Source organism: Rana temporaria, chromosome 4, assembly GCF_905171775.1.
Source record: "Rana temporaria chromosome 4, aRanTem1.1, whole genome shotgun sequence".
In the NCBI taxonomy this organism is placed as follows: domain Eukaryota; kingdom Metazoa; phylum Chordata; class Amphibia; order Anura; family Ranidae; genus Rana; species Rana temporaria.
Genome location: NC_053492.1, coordinates 464331929 through 464350027, shown reverse-complemented (window position 1 = coordinate 464350027; position 18099 = coordinate 464331929). Strand labels below are relative to the sequence as shown.

Here is an 18099-nt window from a genome sequence, read left to right as displayed (position 1 = left end):
AAAAAGTCCAAAGAACAATGCCCAGGGTAAAGAGCAAGTGTTGACGTGTTTCACGCTAACAGGCGCTTAAGTCTAACACATTATACACAGCGACTGACACCAAGCTATGCAGTGGAATAACGACCTTACAGGATGTCTCCAATTTACAAGCCGACCTCAATGTTTCATTGGGCAACTATGTGGCAGAAGAGGTTTAATGTAGATAAATGAAAAGTCATGCACTTGGGGACTAAGAGCATCATACATACTGGGAGAGTATAACTGCTGTAATCAATGGTGGAGAAGGATCTGGGGGTTTTGGTAGACCATAAGACAAGCTGCGGTTTCCAAAGCAAGCAAAGTCCTTTCTTGTATTAAGAGAGATATGGACTCCAGAGAGAGAGATATCATTTTGCCCCCCTGTACAAGTCATTAGTAAGACCTCATCTGGAATATGCAGTTCAGTTTTGGGCCCCAGTTCTCAAAAGGGATATCGGGGAACTGGAGAAAGTGCAGAGAAAGGCAACCAAACTGATAAGAGGCATGGAGGAGCTCAGCTATGAGGAAAGATTAGGGGAATTTAATTTATTCTCTCTTGAGAAGAGGAGATTAAGGGGGGATATGATCCACATGTATAAATACATAAGACGTCCATAAAGTGAACTTGGTGTTGAGTTATTTACTTTAAGGTCATCACAGAGGACAAGGGGGCACTCTCTACGTCTAGAGGAAAAAAGATTTAATCTCCCAATACGAAAAGGTTTCTTCACCATAAGAGCTGTGACAATGTGGAATAGACTCCCTCTAGAGGTGGTTCTGGCCAGCTCAGTAAATTGTTTTTTAAAAAGTTCTGGGTTCTTTCCTAAATGTACATAATATGACTGGATACTAATATTTATAGGTAAAGTTGATCCGGGGAAAATCCGATTGCCTTTTGGGGGATCGGGAAGAAATATTTTTTTCCCCTGCTGCAGCAAATTGGATCATGCTCTGCTGGGGTTTTTACCTTTCTCTGGATCAACTGTGGGTATAGGATGGTGTATTTGGGATTGCATACATTTTTTTTTTTTATTGGTTGTACTAGATGGATGTCTTTTTTCAACCTGACTAACCATTTAACTATGTACCATTTAAGTACATCAATTTACATGTCCAGCTGTAATCAATCTGTGTTTATTCTCTAATGATAAGACTTAGTGCCAAACACATCGAGTTCCTCGGCCAGTTCAGTCCTGGAGCCGCCGAGGACCTCGGCGGGCCGAGTTCTCCCATAGAACAACGAGGAAATAGAGAACATGTTCTCTATTTCCTCGCCGAGGTCCTCGTCGGCTTCCTCGGCCGAAAGTGTACACACGGCCGGGTTTCTCGGCAGAATTCAGCCAGAAACTCGGTCGGAAGCTGAATTCTGCAGAGGAAACTGGTCGTGTGTACGGGGCCTTACACTTAAAACCCATAAAAGCAAACATGCCCATACGTTCCAAACAAACATAACATAAAAAAACACCAAAAGAATACAAAATAGACCAAATATAAAGCTCTGTTTCCCTGTCTCTTGCTGGCACCTAAGATTTTTTAATTGTTTTCAATCTTGATTTCTAATCATGAGAACTAATTTAGCTAATATGTGAATATAAGTGTGGATTTATATTTATGATCCAATATCATATTATCATATTATTTTCCAAATTTAATAACCACTCGGACTCCTTTTGCCTTCAGAGCTGCCTTCATTCTTCCTGGCATAAATTCAACAAGGTGTTGGAAACATTCCTCAGAGATTTTGGTCCATAATGGCATGATAGCATCAAACAGTTGCTGCAGATTTGTCGTCTGCACATCCATAATGCTAATTTTCTAATCTAGGCATGGCATGGTATCTAATATATGGCTTTCATACAAGGCTAATCAAGTGTAAGAGTAAAATACAACACCTCTATCTCTCTTATTTCTATTTTTCCTTTACGTAGATTGACGTGTTGCAAGAAATTGTGGCAGCAGTAGAAGGTAAAGTAGAAGTCTATCTAGATGGTGGAGTGAGGAAAGGAACAGACATCCTGAAGGCTTTAGCCCTTGGAGCCAAAGCAGTTTTCGTTGGACGACCTGTATTATGGGGCTTGGCCTATCAGGTAGATTGGAATTCTGCCTGTACTGTGAATAATATCACACTAGGTATAGGGGCTATGGCTACATTTTTATTGTTTTTGTTTTTTTTTCCAGGGAGAAAATGGTGTGAAAGAAGTTCTTAATATTTTAAAAGAAGAGTTCAAATTGGCAATGGCTCTTTCAGGTGAGCTGAGATACAGTATGTCATAAATAAATAATTTGTATATAATACAGGAAGTAGAATGTTGTTGGACAGTACTAGCACTGGGCAACAATTTAAGAGTTAGAAAACCACTTAAGAAAAGGTGCTGGGATGCTAGCGATATCATTTACCTAATATCACCACATGGCCATATTTGGATAATGTCATTGACCTTACTTTAGCAGCGAGTTATAAACTCATATGGCCATTTTTAGTTTGCTTGTTAGATTTGGTGCAGTTACACATTGGAGGTCTTTGGGTAGCATTGAGCAACTCTGGGCTTCTGGAGTACCCCTGAACCTTTAAGGGACAATCACAAATGTGACTCCCGCTAAATCAGCCACGGCCAGGACTTTATTGGCCTAATAAGGCCAATGATGTGGACAATGGCTCTTTTGGGTAGGTTGAGATATGTCATACACAATTTGTATATGATAAGGGAAGTAGAATTTTTCTTGGAAGTACTAGCATTGGGCAACAAGTTAAGACAGTTAAGCCTCATACACACGATCAGATTTTCCGACAGCAAATGTGTGATGGTAGGGTTTTGTCGAAAAATCCGACCATTTCTATGCTCCATCAGACAATTGTTTTTGGAATTTACGACAACAAATGTTTTTATAGCATGCTTTAAAACTGTCCGACAACAAATGCGTCTTGTCGGATTATCCGATTGTGTGTACACAACTTCCGTCGGAAAAAAATCCAAAGTACAAACACGCATGCTCAGAACCAAATGCTAACCATAAAACAACATTGGCAGAAGTTGCCCAAAGGGTGGCGCTAAAGAGCAGAAAAACTACGTAGTTTCATGTATGTTGGTTGCAAAAGTTCTGCCGTCTGTATGCAGAAAAAGTTCAGGGCCAACGCCCTTTGGATTCCACAGATTTGTCCGATGGAAATTTGATCGTGTGTATGAGGCTTAAGAACCACACAACTTCAACTGCCCAGCCCATGCACACCTTACTTTAGAAGCTAGTTACATATTGATTTGAGTGTTTACTTTGCTTCTTGGATTTGGTGCTGTTACACGCTAAAGGTATTCAGCTGTCATTGAGTGAGTATTAGGCTTCTGGTCTATCCCTGAACCTTTAGGGAACAAGCATTGGTTTGGTCCAAGATTAGGTTTAGATCAAACCCAAAAGAAAGCTGTCACTCCCACCAAATTAGCGCCCAATCTGCCACGAGAAAGGGCATAATTGACCTAATATAGTCAATGATGTTGACAATGGCCCTTTCAGGTAGGAAGAGATATGTCATAAACAATTTTGATATGATCGGGGAAGCAAGTATTGCTGGAAGGTATTAGAATTAGCAAACAATTTGAGAGAAAGAACCACAAGACCTCCACTCCCCTGCCCATGCGCGTCTTACTTTCACAGCTAAGTATAAAATTATCTGACTGGTTGCCAGCTTTGGTTTGCTTGTTGGATTTGGTGCAGATAAACACTGGAGATCCTGGGGCTTCTGGTGTATCCCCAAACCTTTAGAGCCCATTCACACCTAGGCGTTTTGTCGCCTGTAGTGTGACGCCCGCTGCCGCCCCGACACGCCAGAGGGATGAGTTAACATTGCCCTCTATGGAGATGGTTTATATCTCCACGCCGAACGCCTGTCGTCTGCCACCTGCCGGCGTTCGGCATAGGAGATGGCAACCATCTCCATAGGGGGACAATCTAGGGGCACATCTAGGCAGACAATCGTGGCGTTTTGTTGCCGCAAATCGCGGTACAAAACGCCGCTATTTGTCGCCGCAATTCGCGGGACAAAACGCCGCGATTTTGTCCGCCTAGATGTGAATGCAGCCTTAAGGAACAAGCATGGGTTTAGTCCAAACGTACTTCAGATTGTACACCGAAGCAAGCTGTCACTCTTGCCAAATCAGCGCCCAATCACCCATGGCATCATTGATCTAACTTTGACACATGGCCATATCTTGTCAATGACATTATCCAAATATGGCCATGTGGTGATATTAGGTAAATGATATCGCTAGCATCCCAGCACCTTTTCTTAAGTGCGTCTGTGGGGCTATCAGAACACAACAGCTCGGCAGGGGGAATTTGTTGATCTGCACTGTTATGCCGTGTACACGATTCTGACCGTGTGTAGGCCCCATCGGACATTTTCTGTCGGAATTTGAGAGCTGGTTCTCAAATTTTCCAAAAACAAAATCCGTTCTCGTAAATTCCAAGTGTATGTAGACAATTCCTACGCCCAAAACGCATGCTCTGAATCAAGTACGAGACAGAAGCGCTCGTCTGGTAAAACTAGCGTTCGTAATGGAGATAGCACATTCGTCACCCTGTAACGGACTGAAAAGCACAAAGCTGAAAAACGTGAATCGTTACTCACCAAACTTCTACTAACACGAGATTAGCAGAAAAAGCACAAAGGGTGGGGCACTTTCTATGGAACTTCCGTTTTATCATGCTGTACGTGACCGCGTAGACGTTCGCAATTTCCAACAACATTTGTGTGACCGTGTGTATACAAGACAAGTTTGAGCCAACATCCGTCGGAAATGTATCCACGGTTTGGTTGTCGGAATGTCTGATCATGTGTACGCGGCATTAGTGCGCATGGAGGAATCTGTTCTATTTTCTGTTCTGCCCACAGACTGAATGAATTGAATCTATGGGTATATGGCCAACTTCACAGTACTAGTGCACAGAGGCTGTTGTAAGCTCTTGATTCTGCTATTGATTCTGTGTGAAAAAGGAGACCATCTGCCTTCACAAGAGTCTATTTCAAAGTCTTGCAAACCTTGAGAAAGTCAGAGAATGCTACCACATAGAGAGACACCCATATGGTGGCAGCTTTGCAAGTACTACTGCTTTTCTGTGGGATCAGGGCACAAGGTCTATTTCCCTACTAGAAAGTGAATTTTGGTGTGTAGTAAGAGAAAGAAAGCCTAGGGTTTATTTTTGTATCTTACGGTATTTTTTATTTAGTAGTGTATTTAGGTTTTGTGCTGCCCTAGGCCTGACTAAACTCGTGCACCTCCTAATTTAAATATGACCCACCCATTCTTGCCAAGGCCACACCCCTTGCTGTTTAAGACCCACCCTGAAATTTTCGAGTGGGGACACTAGTTCTGAGGGCCTGGGGGGGGGGGCAGGGGGCAATGGATTGCCTTAATTTGTATAGATTTCCTCCCACTTCCTGTCTGGCTATGGGGCAGGAAATTAAGGGAAATCTCTGCAATGGGACAGGGATGGTAAAAAATAAACTGACAGGGGCTATAGCCCTCCTTTACTCTATCCAAAATGAAAAAAAAAGTGTTGCCTATAGTTCTAATTTAAGCACAACTTTGATAATTTTATGGAGAGGACTAAGAAGATATACCGTATTTTCCGGCGTATAAGACGATCTTTTGGGCTTAAAAACTTGCCTCGAAACACGGGGGTTGTCTTATACGCCGGTACCTGTCTCGGGATCCATTATTCAAAAGCCGCGCCTCCTCCTTGTGGTGTTCCGTGATAGGCGGAACACTTGGTTTCCCAGCAGAGCCTCTGTTCGTTGTTCCGCCTATCACGGATGTCTTCTCATCCTCGGCTTCGGACGAGAGGACCTCCGTGATAGGCGGAACACAGGCGCCTATCACGGAACAGCACGAGGAGGAGGCGCAGTACAGGAATAAGGTATGGTACAGTGAGGCCTGTTGACTTCACAGTGAGACATGGGGTGGCACAGTGAGGCATGTTGATGGCACAGTGAGGCATGTTGATGGCACAGTGAGGCATGTAATGGCACAGTGAGGCATGTAATGGCGCAGTGAGGCATGTTGATGGCACAGTGAGGCATGTTGATGACACAATGAGGCATGTAATGGCACAGTGAGGCATGTAATGGGCACAGTGAGGCATGTAATGGGCACAGTGAGATTTGAAAAAGATGGATAAAGCCTGTTCCTGTCAGCGTTTTTTCCTGTCAGCGGTTGTTCCGGCTACCCCTCAGCTTCCAGACAGACTAGTAGGAAGAGGGTCGTCTTATACGGGGAGTATATCCCAAAACCAAAATTTTTGCTGGAAAATTAGGGGGTCATCTTATACGCCCAGTCGTCTTATACGCCAGCAAATATGGTAACCATGCCAATGGTGCAGCAGAAAACATATAGCACGGTGAGGAAGGTTTGTTGTCCAGTATGATGGGACATTCAAAATTAGAAGCAGAGCCCCCCCCCCCCACACATTTGAAGCATTAGAAGTAGTGTGGCCACGTTATGGGGGTGCTAGACTAATTTGCCTCTTAGCCCAGTCCGCCCCATCAGACTGGCGATACACTAATGCCCTGTACACACGATCGGTTCATCCGATGAAAACGGTCTGATGGATTTTTTCATCAGATATCCGATGAAGCTGACTTTCATCAGTCTTGCCTACACACCATCAGTTAAAAAAAACGATCGTGTCAGAACGCGGTGACGTAAAACACAACGACCTGCTGAGAAAAATGAGGTTCAATGCTTCCGAGCATGCGTCGACTTGATTCTGAGCATGCGTTGATTTTTAACCGATGGATTTCCCCACAGACGATGGTTTTTTTCTATCATTTTTTTAACCATCAGATCATTTTAAAACAGGTTCTAAGTTTTTTCACCGATGGGGAAAAAAACGATGGGGCCCACACACGATCGGTTCGTCTGATGAAAATGGTCCATCAGACCGTTTTCATCAGACGAACCGATCGTGTGTACGCGGCATTACAGTGTAGCGCAAGCCGGTGGGGACTCTTTCCGTGATGCCTCCTGCAAAGTGCTGCGTTGTTGGCCTAGGCCAGGTTTTATTGCTGTGGACAAGCTGGGTAAGTTACTAAATGCTGGAAATACTGCCATTCTACTGTTGGAAGTACAATAAAGCTGACTGCTAACAGAACTACAAGTCTTTTGATGCGTAAAACTGTTTAAATATGTATTGGAATTTAACATTTAGCTGTGAGCCTAAAGTTTTACTTAGACACATCGTACTGCTTGTCTTATAAAAAAAAAAATCCACTCTATGTAATATAACATTAGTTCCCAAATGCATTTTATAAGAGCTTTATCCTAATTAGTTTTAAATACCTTCATGCAGTGACTGGAATAGGCAATTTAGGTGTAATACTTTAAAAGCTTATATAATTTAATCGGTTAATTAAAAGTGGATTTGCGGCATAGGTGTCAAGCTTCCCCGACACCTTTCATGGAGAAATTTCACCCTGAACCAAAATGTTCACGTGATGATTGACATACTAAACAATTCACACATCAAACTTTTTTTTTATTTTGTTTTTATAGTTTTAATCTGTCCATTAAAAGCTAATTCTTTGATGTTATTTTTCAATCTCATCAACGACAAGGCCGCTTATAAACAATTTTGTATCGCAGCTATTCATTAATCTACCATTCCTTTTTTTTTTTTGTAAATTACCTAAAGCGAGAGCTTATCTTCTTACTAGAGCTTAACACTGATTAACACTGCAGAAAAGTGTGAATTTTATATTGATGATAATTCAGAGACTAAATACTGGGAATCAATGTTTCTGCAATACATTATAATGAAAGGTGGTTGGTGGTCAGTTATTTCTATTTTATGTTTGCAAGATTTATATCTATTATATATACACAATTTATTATATATCTAATATTAATTATTATAATATTAAATATTTATTTATAGTATTATATTTATAGTACTACAGTTATATATATTTAATTATATTATATATTCATTTATTGTGTGTGTGTGTATATATATATTGTAAGATTGGGGTGATCAGACTCCAGCGGTAGGTGCGTTTTTAGTGAGTACGCCAGTCCAGAACTGAATTTTTAAGGGCCTGGTAGCCCACTTTTATTTAAAAGCACAAAAAGTTCACAAATACACCAGTAGCCCTCGCAGGGGGGTTCCACCATTACTGTATCTTGCATACTCAACACTTTAGCTTCCTGGCTTTCATTCTTGCCATCCGGCTGTTTCAGGCCTTTAGCCTAGGCCTAAGTTCTGTTCCTCAGAACAAACAGATTCAGGTAGATTCAGAGAGAATGGTGTAAACTTGCGGCGGCGTAGCTTAGCGTGTTTAGGCTACGCCGCCGTAAGTTAGCTAGGCAAGTACTTGATTCTCAAAGTACTTGCCTGCTAAGTTACGGCGGCGTAGCCTAAAGCGGGCGGGCGTAAGGGCACCTAATTCAAATTTGTGTGAGGGGGCGTGTTTAATGGTAATGAGGCTTGACCCGACGCGATTGACGTTTCTTTTCAACTGCGCATGAGCCGGGCACCTACATTTCCCAGTGTGCATTGCGCACTGGCCTATTGATATCGACGTGGACGTAAATGACGTAAATCCCTATTCACGGACGACTTACGCAAACAACGTAAAAATTTTGAATTTCGACGCGGGAACGGCGGCCATACTTACCATTACTATTCCATCTATTTGATGGAATAACTTTAAGCCTGTAATGCGTTACGTAAACTGCGTAAATGTACTGCGGCGGACGGGCGTACGTTCGTGAATCGGCGTATCTACTAATTTACATATTCTACGCCGACCGCAATGGAAGCGCCACCTAGCGGCCAGCCTCAATATTGCAACCTAAGACAGGACGGCGCAAGCCGTCGTATCTTAGATATGTTTAAGCGTATCTCTGTTTGAGAATACACTTAAACATAAGTCAGCGTAGATTCTGAGTTAGGTCGGCTTATCTACTGATAAGCCGGCCTAACTCTTTCTGAATCTACCTAAGAGTTTCCTAGAGATAAGCTCACTCCTCGCTTACTCCTGATGAGCGCCTTGCTGCTCAATCACCAATGACATCTGCCTCCTGCAGACATGCATACTCTAGCTGCACCCATGCAGCTTCTCTGACTCCTCTCAGAGGGTTGGGAATCCACCTGACTCCCAGGAACAGACTTCCTGTCTGTGGGTCGAGCTCTGAGCCATGTCAGATCAGAACTAAATAGCTGAACACACAGCTGTGCAATTAGTGCATCTTTCTCTCCAAAATATGCCGTAAACCAACAATCTTTAAGATCCCACAGAGTCCCACCACCACAATATATATATATATATATATATATATATATATATATATATACAGTGCCTTGAAAAACTTTTCATACCCCTTGAAATTTTCCACATTTTGTGTTGTTAAATGTAAATGTATTTGGTGGGATTTTATGTGATAGACCAACACACAGTGGCACATAATTGTGAAGTGGAAGGAAAATGATAAATGTTTTTTCCAATTTTTTTTTAAAATAAATATGTGAAAAGTGTGGCGTGCATTTGTATTCAGCCCCCCTGAGTCAATACTTCGTAGAACCGCCTTTCTCTGCAATTACAGCTGCAAATCTTTTGGGGAATTTCTTTACCAGCTTTGCACATCTAGAGAGGGACATTTTTGCCCATTATTCTTTGCAAAATATCTCAATCTCTGTCAGATTGTATGGAAAGCGTCTGTTAACAGCAATTTTCAAGTCTTGTCACAGATTTTCAATTAGATTTAGGTCTGGACTTTGACTGGGCCATTCTAACAAATTAATCTGTTTTGATCTAAACCATTTCATTGTAGCTCTGGCTGTATGTTAACCTCCCTGGCGGTATGATTCTTTCTGAAAAAACATGCTGAAAGCGGTACAATTATTTGCAAGGAAATTTGGCGTTTTATATTGTAGGCCTGTGATTTTTAGGAATAACTCACTTAAATCTGACCAAACAAGAATCTAATAGGCATCCCGGGTATGACATTTTTTTTAAAAACAAAATTTTAAATTATAATATAATAAATAATTATGAATTATTATAGCAAGTAATAATATAATTGTAATGTATATGGGGAATACAGCGCAGGTCTTATAAATGAAATTATTATTAACGTGATGTCAAAATAAATTTGTACATGTGGCTGCTGCAGCAAACATATGTCAGATGAACATATAGTATAGAATGTAAAGGGATAAATGCTGCGCTGCTAATAGGGTGTGTGTATACAGGTCAATACCAACATGACAAGGTAAACAATGTACACACTACAGTAAATAAAAGTGCTTAATTGTGCAACAAATACAAAGGTGAAATAGTGCACTAGGGTAAATAATAGTCCATATAGCTGTGATCAGCTAGGATATAATTGGACGTTTTGTAGTCTTCATAAAAGGACCCAAGTTGTGTTGGAAAGAAAATCCACAGCAAGTGTAAGACAGCTGGTTAAAGCACCTCCACCTCAAGTAAATATTCTGCTTACCGAACACCAAAATATAAATCGCATGTAATACTGTATCTGATGGATAGCCTCCGTTCCCCAGCTAGGTTCCTCCACACCAGATAGAAAAAATGGATGATCCTCAGCCAGAACGCACTCATGCGTTAAACCCAGGAGTGAAAACAAGAAGGGCAAACATAGAGTAGTACTGCTACTAAAACGATTTATTGTAAAACAAAGTTATGCACTCACATGTCCATAGTAGTACATTAGCGTGTGTTTAAAATGTTAAAGCCGGCCGGCTTGTATAATCCGCTCGTTCCTTCCGGATGGTCGCGGGCAAACAATGATGACGTCAGCACGCCGCTCCTCCCTACGCCGTTTCGTCAGTAAGATGACATCTTCCAGGGGCACGAGCGGCGTGCTGACTCGCCACTACTTATGTGCACTCAGTGTCCAAAGGGCCGCCCAGACTTGACTTCCGGGATCATGGACACGGATCCGCCATTTTTGATGAGGGATCCTAGCCTTAATAGTGTATATCTTATCAACAGTTGAGTGTTGGCGCTAGCAATAATTCACAAAATTGAATTAAAAGGATATAGCGGCTAATCTACTCACTATGGCTAAACTTTCTGTAAAAAATATATAAAAATTATTTCCAGAACAGAAAGGATTATTAATTACGATCATTCAAACCAATCGGATTGATTCGATTTAGACTGTATGCCGCAAACCTTTCATTACTAAAACACACCTTAGTTGCAGGTGTGACTAGGTTAAAAAAAACACATTTAACTTTACCTAGATCTAGGTACACGCACTTATGATAAGGTGCATAAATCCCAAATCAGTTATTGGTTGAAAATGTGGCATCATGAAAATTTAATGAAAATAATATAATAAAAATAAAAATTATTCAATAATGTAATCAACTCAAAATCACTGAAATTTGCTCAGTTGCAGAATTGTTGCTGTCATTATTTTTTTTTTTTTTATGACGAATTTCCCCGCAAATCGCTATCGCACAATTCTGCAAGTGATTATAATTTATTATCGCTGTTTTCTAGCTGATCTAAAACCATTTTTGACATAAAGGGACACTTTTGGTTGCTATGGACAATCTACAGTTTTCAGGCAGAAAGAAAGGTTTTTATTATATAAAATGACATGTAGGACACTGGGCAGACCACTAGGGACAAGGGGGGTGTGTTTTTTTTACATACAGTACTGTAATCTATAAGATTACAGTATACTGTATGTACAGTGTTTGTTTACTCTTTTGAATTTGGCGCCGATCTCCGCTCCCGTGCGTCGTAACGTCGCAGGGAACGGAGATCGGCGCACAGGAGGACGCTGTGTGAATCGAGCGAGGTCCCGCTCGCTCACACAGCGTGGTGACATCGCTGGATCCAGGAGAAGGTAAGCCAGCGCACGCTGCAGGCTCTGCATATCTACCCCGAGTGTGACTCGGGGTTACCGATTTTGGTAGAAAAAAATCAACCCCGAGTCACGCTCGGGGATACCGCTAAGGAGGGTTAAGGGTCGTTGTCCTGCTGGAAGGTGAACCTCCGCCCCAGTCTCAAGTCTTTTTCAGACTCTATCAGGTTTTCTTCTAAAGCCTCATACACACGATCGGACTTCCATCTGACTTTTCCGTGGATTCTTGTCCGAAGGGCGTTGGCCGTGAACTTGTTATGCATACACACAGCAGGACTTTTCAGCCAACTTTCACCAAATCACGTGTTTTTTCAGCTCTTTACTGCCACCCTGTGGGCAACTTTTGCTATTGTTGTCTGATCTTTAGCATTGGTTCTGAGCATGCGTGTTTGTACTTTGGACTTTAGTCCGATGGACTTGTGTACACATGATAGGATTAGCCGACGTAGGACATTTGTTGCCAGAAAGTTTGTCTGTTCTCACAGTGAACATTTGTCCGATGAAAAAGTTGGTCCGATGGAGCGTACACATAGTCGTATTGTCCGCTAAAACAGGTCCGTCGGACGTTTGTTGTCAAAAAATTCTATCATGTGTATGGGCCTTTAGATTGCCCTGTATTTGTCTCCATCCATCTTGCCATCAACTCTGACCAGCTTCCCTGTCCCTGCTGAAGAAAAGCATCCCCACAAGATGATGCTGCCACCACCATGTTTCACAGTGGGGATGGTGTGTTCAGGGTGGTGTGCAGTGTTAGTTTTCCACCACACTTAGCGTTTTGGTTTTAGGCCAAAAAGTGGTCTCATCTGACCAGAGCTCCTTCTTCCACATGTTTGCAGTGTCCCCCACATGGCTTCTCACAAACTGCAAACAGGACTTCCTATGGCTTTCTTTCTGCCACTCATTCATAAAGGGCAGATTTGTGGAGAGCACGACTAATAGTTGTCCTGTGGACAGATTCTCCCCCCTGAGCTGTGGATCTCTGCAGCTCCTCCAGAGTTACCATGGGCCTCTTGGCTGCTTCTCTGATGAATGCTCTCCTTGTCCAGCCCGGTCAGTTTAGGTGGACGGCCATGTCTGGGAAGGTTTTCCGTTGTGCCATACTCTTTCCATATTCGGATGATGGATTGAACAGAGCTCCATGAGATGTTCAAAGCTTCAGATATATTTCTATAATCTAACCCTCTAAACTTCTCCACAACATTATCCCTGACCTGTCTGGTGTGTTCCTTAACCTTCATGATGCTGTTTGTTCACAAAGGTTCTCTAACAAACCTCTGAGGGCTTCACATAACAGCTGTATTTATTAGGGTTGTCCCGATACCACTTTTTTAGGACCGAGTACAAGTACCGATACTTTTTTTGAAGTACTCGCCGATACCGAATACCGATACTTTTTTTAAATGTGTCCCCAAATGCAGCCATGCCCCCCCCATATGCAGCCATGTCCCCCACATATGCAGCCATGTCCCTCACATATGCAGCCATGTCCCTCTAGCCATGTCCCTCACATATGCAGCCATGTCCCTCTAGCCATGTCCCTCACATATGCAGCCATGTCCCTCTAGCCATGTCCCTCACATATGCAGCCATGTCCCTCTAGCCATGTCCCTCACATATGCAGCCATGTCCCTCACATATGCAGCAATGTCCCTCACATATGCAGCCATGTCCCTCACATATGCAGCAATGTCCCTCACATATGAAGCAATGTCCCTCTAGCCATGTCCCTCGATGCGGCGGCGCGATGTGGCGGGGGGGGAGTATTCTATTTAGGTATCGGGGGTATTTGCGCGAGTACGAGTACTCCCGCAAATACTCGGTATCGGTATCTGGACAACCCTAGTATTTATATTGCGATTAAATTACACACAGGTGGACTTTATTTACCAATTAGATGACTTCTGAAAGCAATTGGTTCCACTAGATTTTAGTTAGGGGGTATCAGAGTAAAGGGGGCTGAATACAAATGTACACCACACTTTTCACAAAAATTGGAAAGACCATTTATCATTTCCTTCTACTTCACAATTATGTGCCACTTTGTGTTAGTCTATCACATAAAATCCCAATAAAATACATTTACGTTTTTTGGTTGTAACATGACAAAATTTGGAATATGTCAAGGGGTATGAATACTTTTTCAAGGTACTATATATATATAATTTTTATTATTATGTTTTATATTTATTTATACTGTATATCCATTAATTGTGCCTGTATATATTATATATATTTATATATTAAGACTGATGCGTTTTTGCCAAGTTCCATGCTAAAAATGCAACAAAATCGCAATCTCTTTTAAATCCTATTGGTCTCTTCACACCACTGCTCTGTGGGTGCGGTGCATTTTTAAAAGTCCCACATGCTATATCCTTGGTGAGGTTTTCAAAACCACGCTAAAAACACAGCTCTCCATTGAAATTATTGGAAAACGTGGCAAAAGCGCATCAAAAAATGCACCGTGTTCACCTTGGTGTCTTTTTTGAGTCACATATCCAAGTTTCACTGGTGCATGCTGGGTAATAGGGCGCCAAGAATATACACTGGAAGTGCATAAAAAATGCATTTGCATTGTTACCACGTTTTTGCAACGGAGCAGTGTTAAAGCAGCCTAAAGTGGAACTAAACCTAATTTGCAAAAAACTGTGAGCAGCTGTGACACGCTATGTCTCTTCTGCAATAAAACATGCTTACCTGCCTGCTTGTGGTCTTCTATTGCATGCGCAGCTCAATGTGCATTCCCGGCACACCCCGGCTCTGGCCTGAAATGAATACAGACATAGTTTTGGTTTTATCCAGCTGTGTTTACCCAGTGCAACTTATAACATCCAAGTGAAAGATATAACGCCTTTGAAATTTTTTTGTATCCATCTCCTGGCTTTTTCCTGTCCACAACTTTATCTCGGAGATCCCGGGGACAGTGCCTTGCCACCCATAGTTGATTGTTTTCTTCAGTTGCACTACCAGGGACAGGAAAGCTCTTTTCATGCTGAGCTAATCAAAATTACCACAGCTGATCACATTAAAAGTCAGATGGCTTTGTGTGCCTTTGAGAAGGTTATTAGATACACTGACTGATTTACAAGTCATTTTTAGGAGGGAGGGATCCTTTTTCCAACTTAGTGATTCTGTTTTTGAATAAAAAATAAATAAAAAAATCCTGACATGTTGGTTTCTTTAAAAAGCAAAAAACTGTGCCCATCTTCATTTCAGGCTGCAAAGCAACAACATTTGATTATTATAAAGAGGGGCACTTCTTTTCTAAACCCACTGGGCCAGATCCACAGAAGAATTACGCCGGCGTATCTATTGATACGCCACGTCATTTCAAAGTTCCTGCGTTGTATCTTTGTTTTGTATCTACAAAACAAGATACGACTGCATCTGGGCTCGATCCGACAGGCGTACGTCTTAGTACGCTGTCGGATCTTAGGTGCATTTTTTCGGCGGCCGCTAGGTGGCGTTTCCGTCGAATTCTGCGTCGAGTATGCAAATTAGCTAGATACGGCGATCCACGAACGTACGTCCGGCCAGCGCATTTTTTTACGTCGTTTGCGTTCGGCTTTTTCCAGCGTATAGTTACCCCTGCTATATGAGTCGTGCTCAATGTTAAGTATGGTCGTCGTTCCCCGCATCGAATTTTAAATTTTTTACGTCGTTTGCGAATAGGGATTTGCGTAGAATGACGTCACCGTCGTAAGCATTGGCTTGTTCTGGTTTAATTTTCGAGCATGCGCACTGGGATACCCCCACGGACGGCGCATGCACCGTTAAAAAAAAACTTCGTTTACGTCGGGTCACGACGTATTTACATAAAACACGCCCCATCACATCGATTTGAATTGCGCGCCCTTACGCCGCCAAAGATACACTACGCCGCCGTAACTTACGGCGCGCATTCTTTGAGGATTCAACAAAAAAAAAGTAAGTTACGGCGGCGTAGTGTATCTTAGATACACTACGCCCGACGGAAATATGCGCCGATGTACGTGGATCTGGCCCACTGTATAGTTTGTGGTCTCAAAGAAAACATCAGTTCTCAGCTCATGAAGGAAACCCATTTATTTATTTATTTAATATTTTTATTTCTAAATACTGTATGTGACACAAAACATCTCCTGTTTCTTTTTTTTTCCTTTCTTTTCTATAGGTTGCTGCTCTGTGAGTGAGATTGATGGGTCACTTGTACGACAAAACTTTATTTCTTCTAAAATATAGATATCTGAATGGAAAACACATATTTCGCCCAATGATACATTTATCCTTTTGAAGTAGATAAAATACATACATGTTATTATCATACATATGGAGTTTTTATCCTTCTTCATAACCATGTATAAAGCATTGTAATGAAAATGTACAACTAATAAAGTACAGGACACTTTATGATATTTGCTCTTCTTAAATCAGACAATATAGGCAAAACATGGAGAACTTTGAAATGGATATTTTTATTAGAAAACTGGACCAAGAGAATTCTATAGAGGAGTGTAAGTCTAGCCCAAAATTTTTCTTTTTGGTTTGGCTAGGGGGGAGAAGTATTAAAACTAGTCTATTATTATTTGGATAGATCACCATTCATTTATAACACCACATCCCTTGATATACTGTATTGAGAGAAAAAATATTTTGAATGAGACTTTTACAGGTGCAGCATATTCATTAGACACACATTTTTCTACATGGACCACCAATGTAAGGGAGAATTCTAAACTAACAGCACTAGCAGTGCTGTGTCTTGGCCTAGGCCGACAAGCTGTCGGCTTATGAGGCAGACTTGGGCAGTGACTGATGCCAGTTATGGAGTGTACTTGGCCGGGGGGGGGGGGGGGGCTGGCATGCGACTGGTAAAAAAAGCGGTAAAAAAACTTCTGGTAAAGTTGGTCTCGGCTGTGCCGGGGGCCGGTCTCAGCTCCCCTTTGCTTGGGCTTGGCTGTGCTCAGGCGGGGGAGGCTCGGCTTCCCGCGCCTTGGCTGTGCTCAGGCGGGGGAGTGGTCTCGGCTCGGTCTCGGCTCTGCACGGGCGGGGGGGCGGTCTCCGCTCAGCTGGGCTCGAGCAGAGGGGTGGGCTCAACTCCCCTTGGCTCGGCTGTAGGACTCTTCAAAGGACCTTTCAAGTGAAGGAGGCATCCTTACCTAGGAAAGCAGGGGCAAGGCTATGGGTACCACATTATTAAGAAAGGAAAAGAAAACTTTAACAATGAGACATAGCACAGAAGGTAATTGTCAGCAGTAAAAATAGCAAAAGAATTAGGGTTTAATATTACTTTGCATCTACAACAACCTTCAACCTGTCCATAGAGAAAATTTGAGCATCTCTTGATGTGTGAAGGAGGAGCTTCCTTGGCTAAATTATTTTGTTTAGGCAATGGGTCTGAAGATGTCCCATAGACAGGGGCGTATCTACCGCAAGGTGTTGGCCTTGGGCGGCATTTTTAAGGGGGGCAGCACCTGTCTTTTTGTGGTTGTTCCAGGACAGTTGGCTGTCTTGAAATGGTAATCGGAACAGCTTAGTAGCCACTCGATTGCTATTACAAGAAGCAGGAGGGGACGCCCTCCTGCTGCCGCCTTCAGTGGCTCTCTTGTACTCTCCCGTCCCACCGGCTTTTATCAGCTGTGCGTAACAGTAAACCGGAAGCAATGACATAACATCACTTCCGGTTTACTCGGAAACCATTGGTGCCAGTTTTTACACATCTTGGTGTTTTGAATGTTTTTAAGTGCAGAGGAGGGATTTAGGGTCTTATAGACCTCAGATATATCCATAAAGAGTACCTGTCACTGTCTATTGCTGTCACTAGGATGTTTACAGCAATACGCTGATCTGAAACAGATGAGGGGTTCTGACTTTATTTAGTGCATAGCTGTTATTGGCCAATGTTTCGGAGTGGATTGGAGAGACACAGCTAGGCATCTAACATTTTCAAAAGGATGTCAGCAATGGCAGCCTCAGTATTTCTCTCACTACTGGATATCTTAAAAGTGAAGATGCCTGCACATGGTTTTCAGAGCTTAAAGCGGGGGTTCACCCCAAATTTTTTTTTAACATTACATTCAGCCGAGTTGTCATAATGACATTAGGCTGTTTTTTTTTATTTCATTGCCGTACATACCGTATTTTTACCGCCGCTTCCGGGTATGTAATCTGCGGGACTGGGCGTTTGTAATTGATTGACATCCTTCCGACC

At 42.3% G+C, this 18099-nt stretch overlaps 1 protein-coding gene across 1 annotated transcript in view; it reads left to right on the top strand.

Annotated features, from left to right (window-relative positions):
* The window catches only part of HAO1 (hydroxyacid oxidase 1), a 43013-nt gene extending 26715 nt beyond the window's left edge, over positions 1–16298 (top strand). Inside the window, exons 6-8 of the mRNA XM_040351698.1 lie at positions 1947–2105; positions 2197–2266; positions 16063–16298. Coding sequence (XP_040207632.1) covers positions 1947–2105; positions 2197–2266; positions 16063–16130 — 297 coding nt within the window. The 3' untranslated portion in view covers positions 16131–16298. The remainder of the gene's footprint in view (positions 1–1946; positions 2106–2196; positions 2267–16062) is intronic.
* Positions 16299–18099: the final 1801 nt, after the last annotated feature.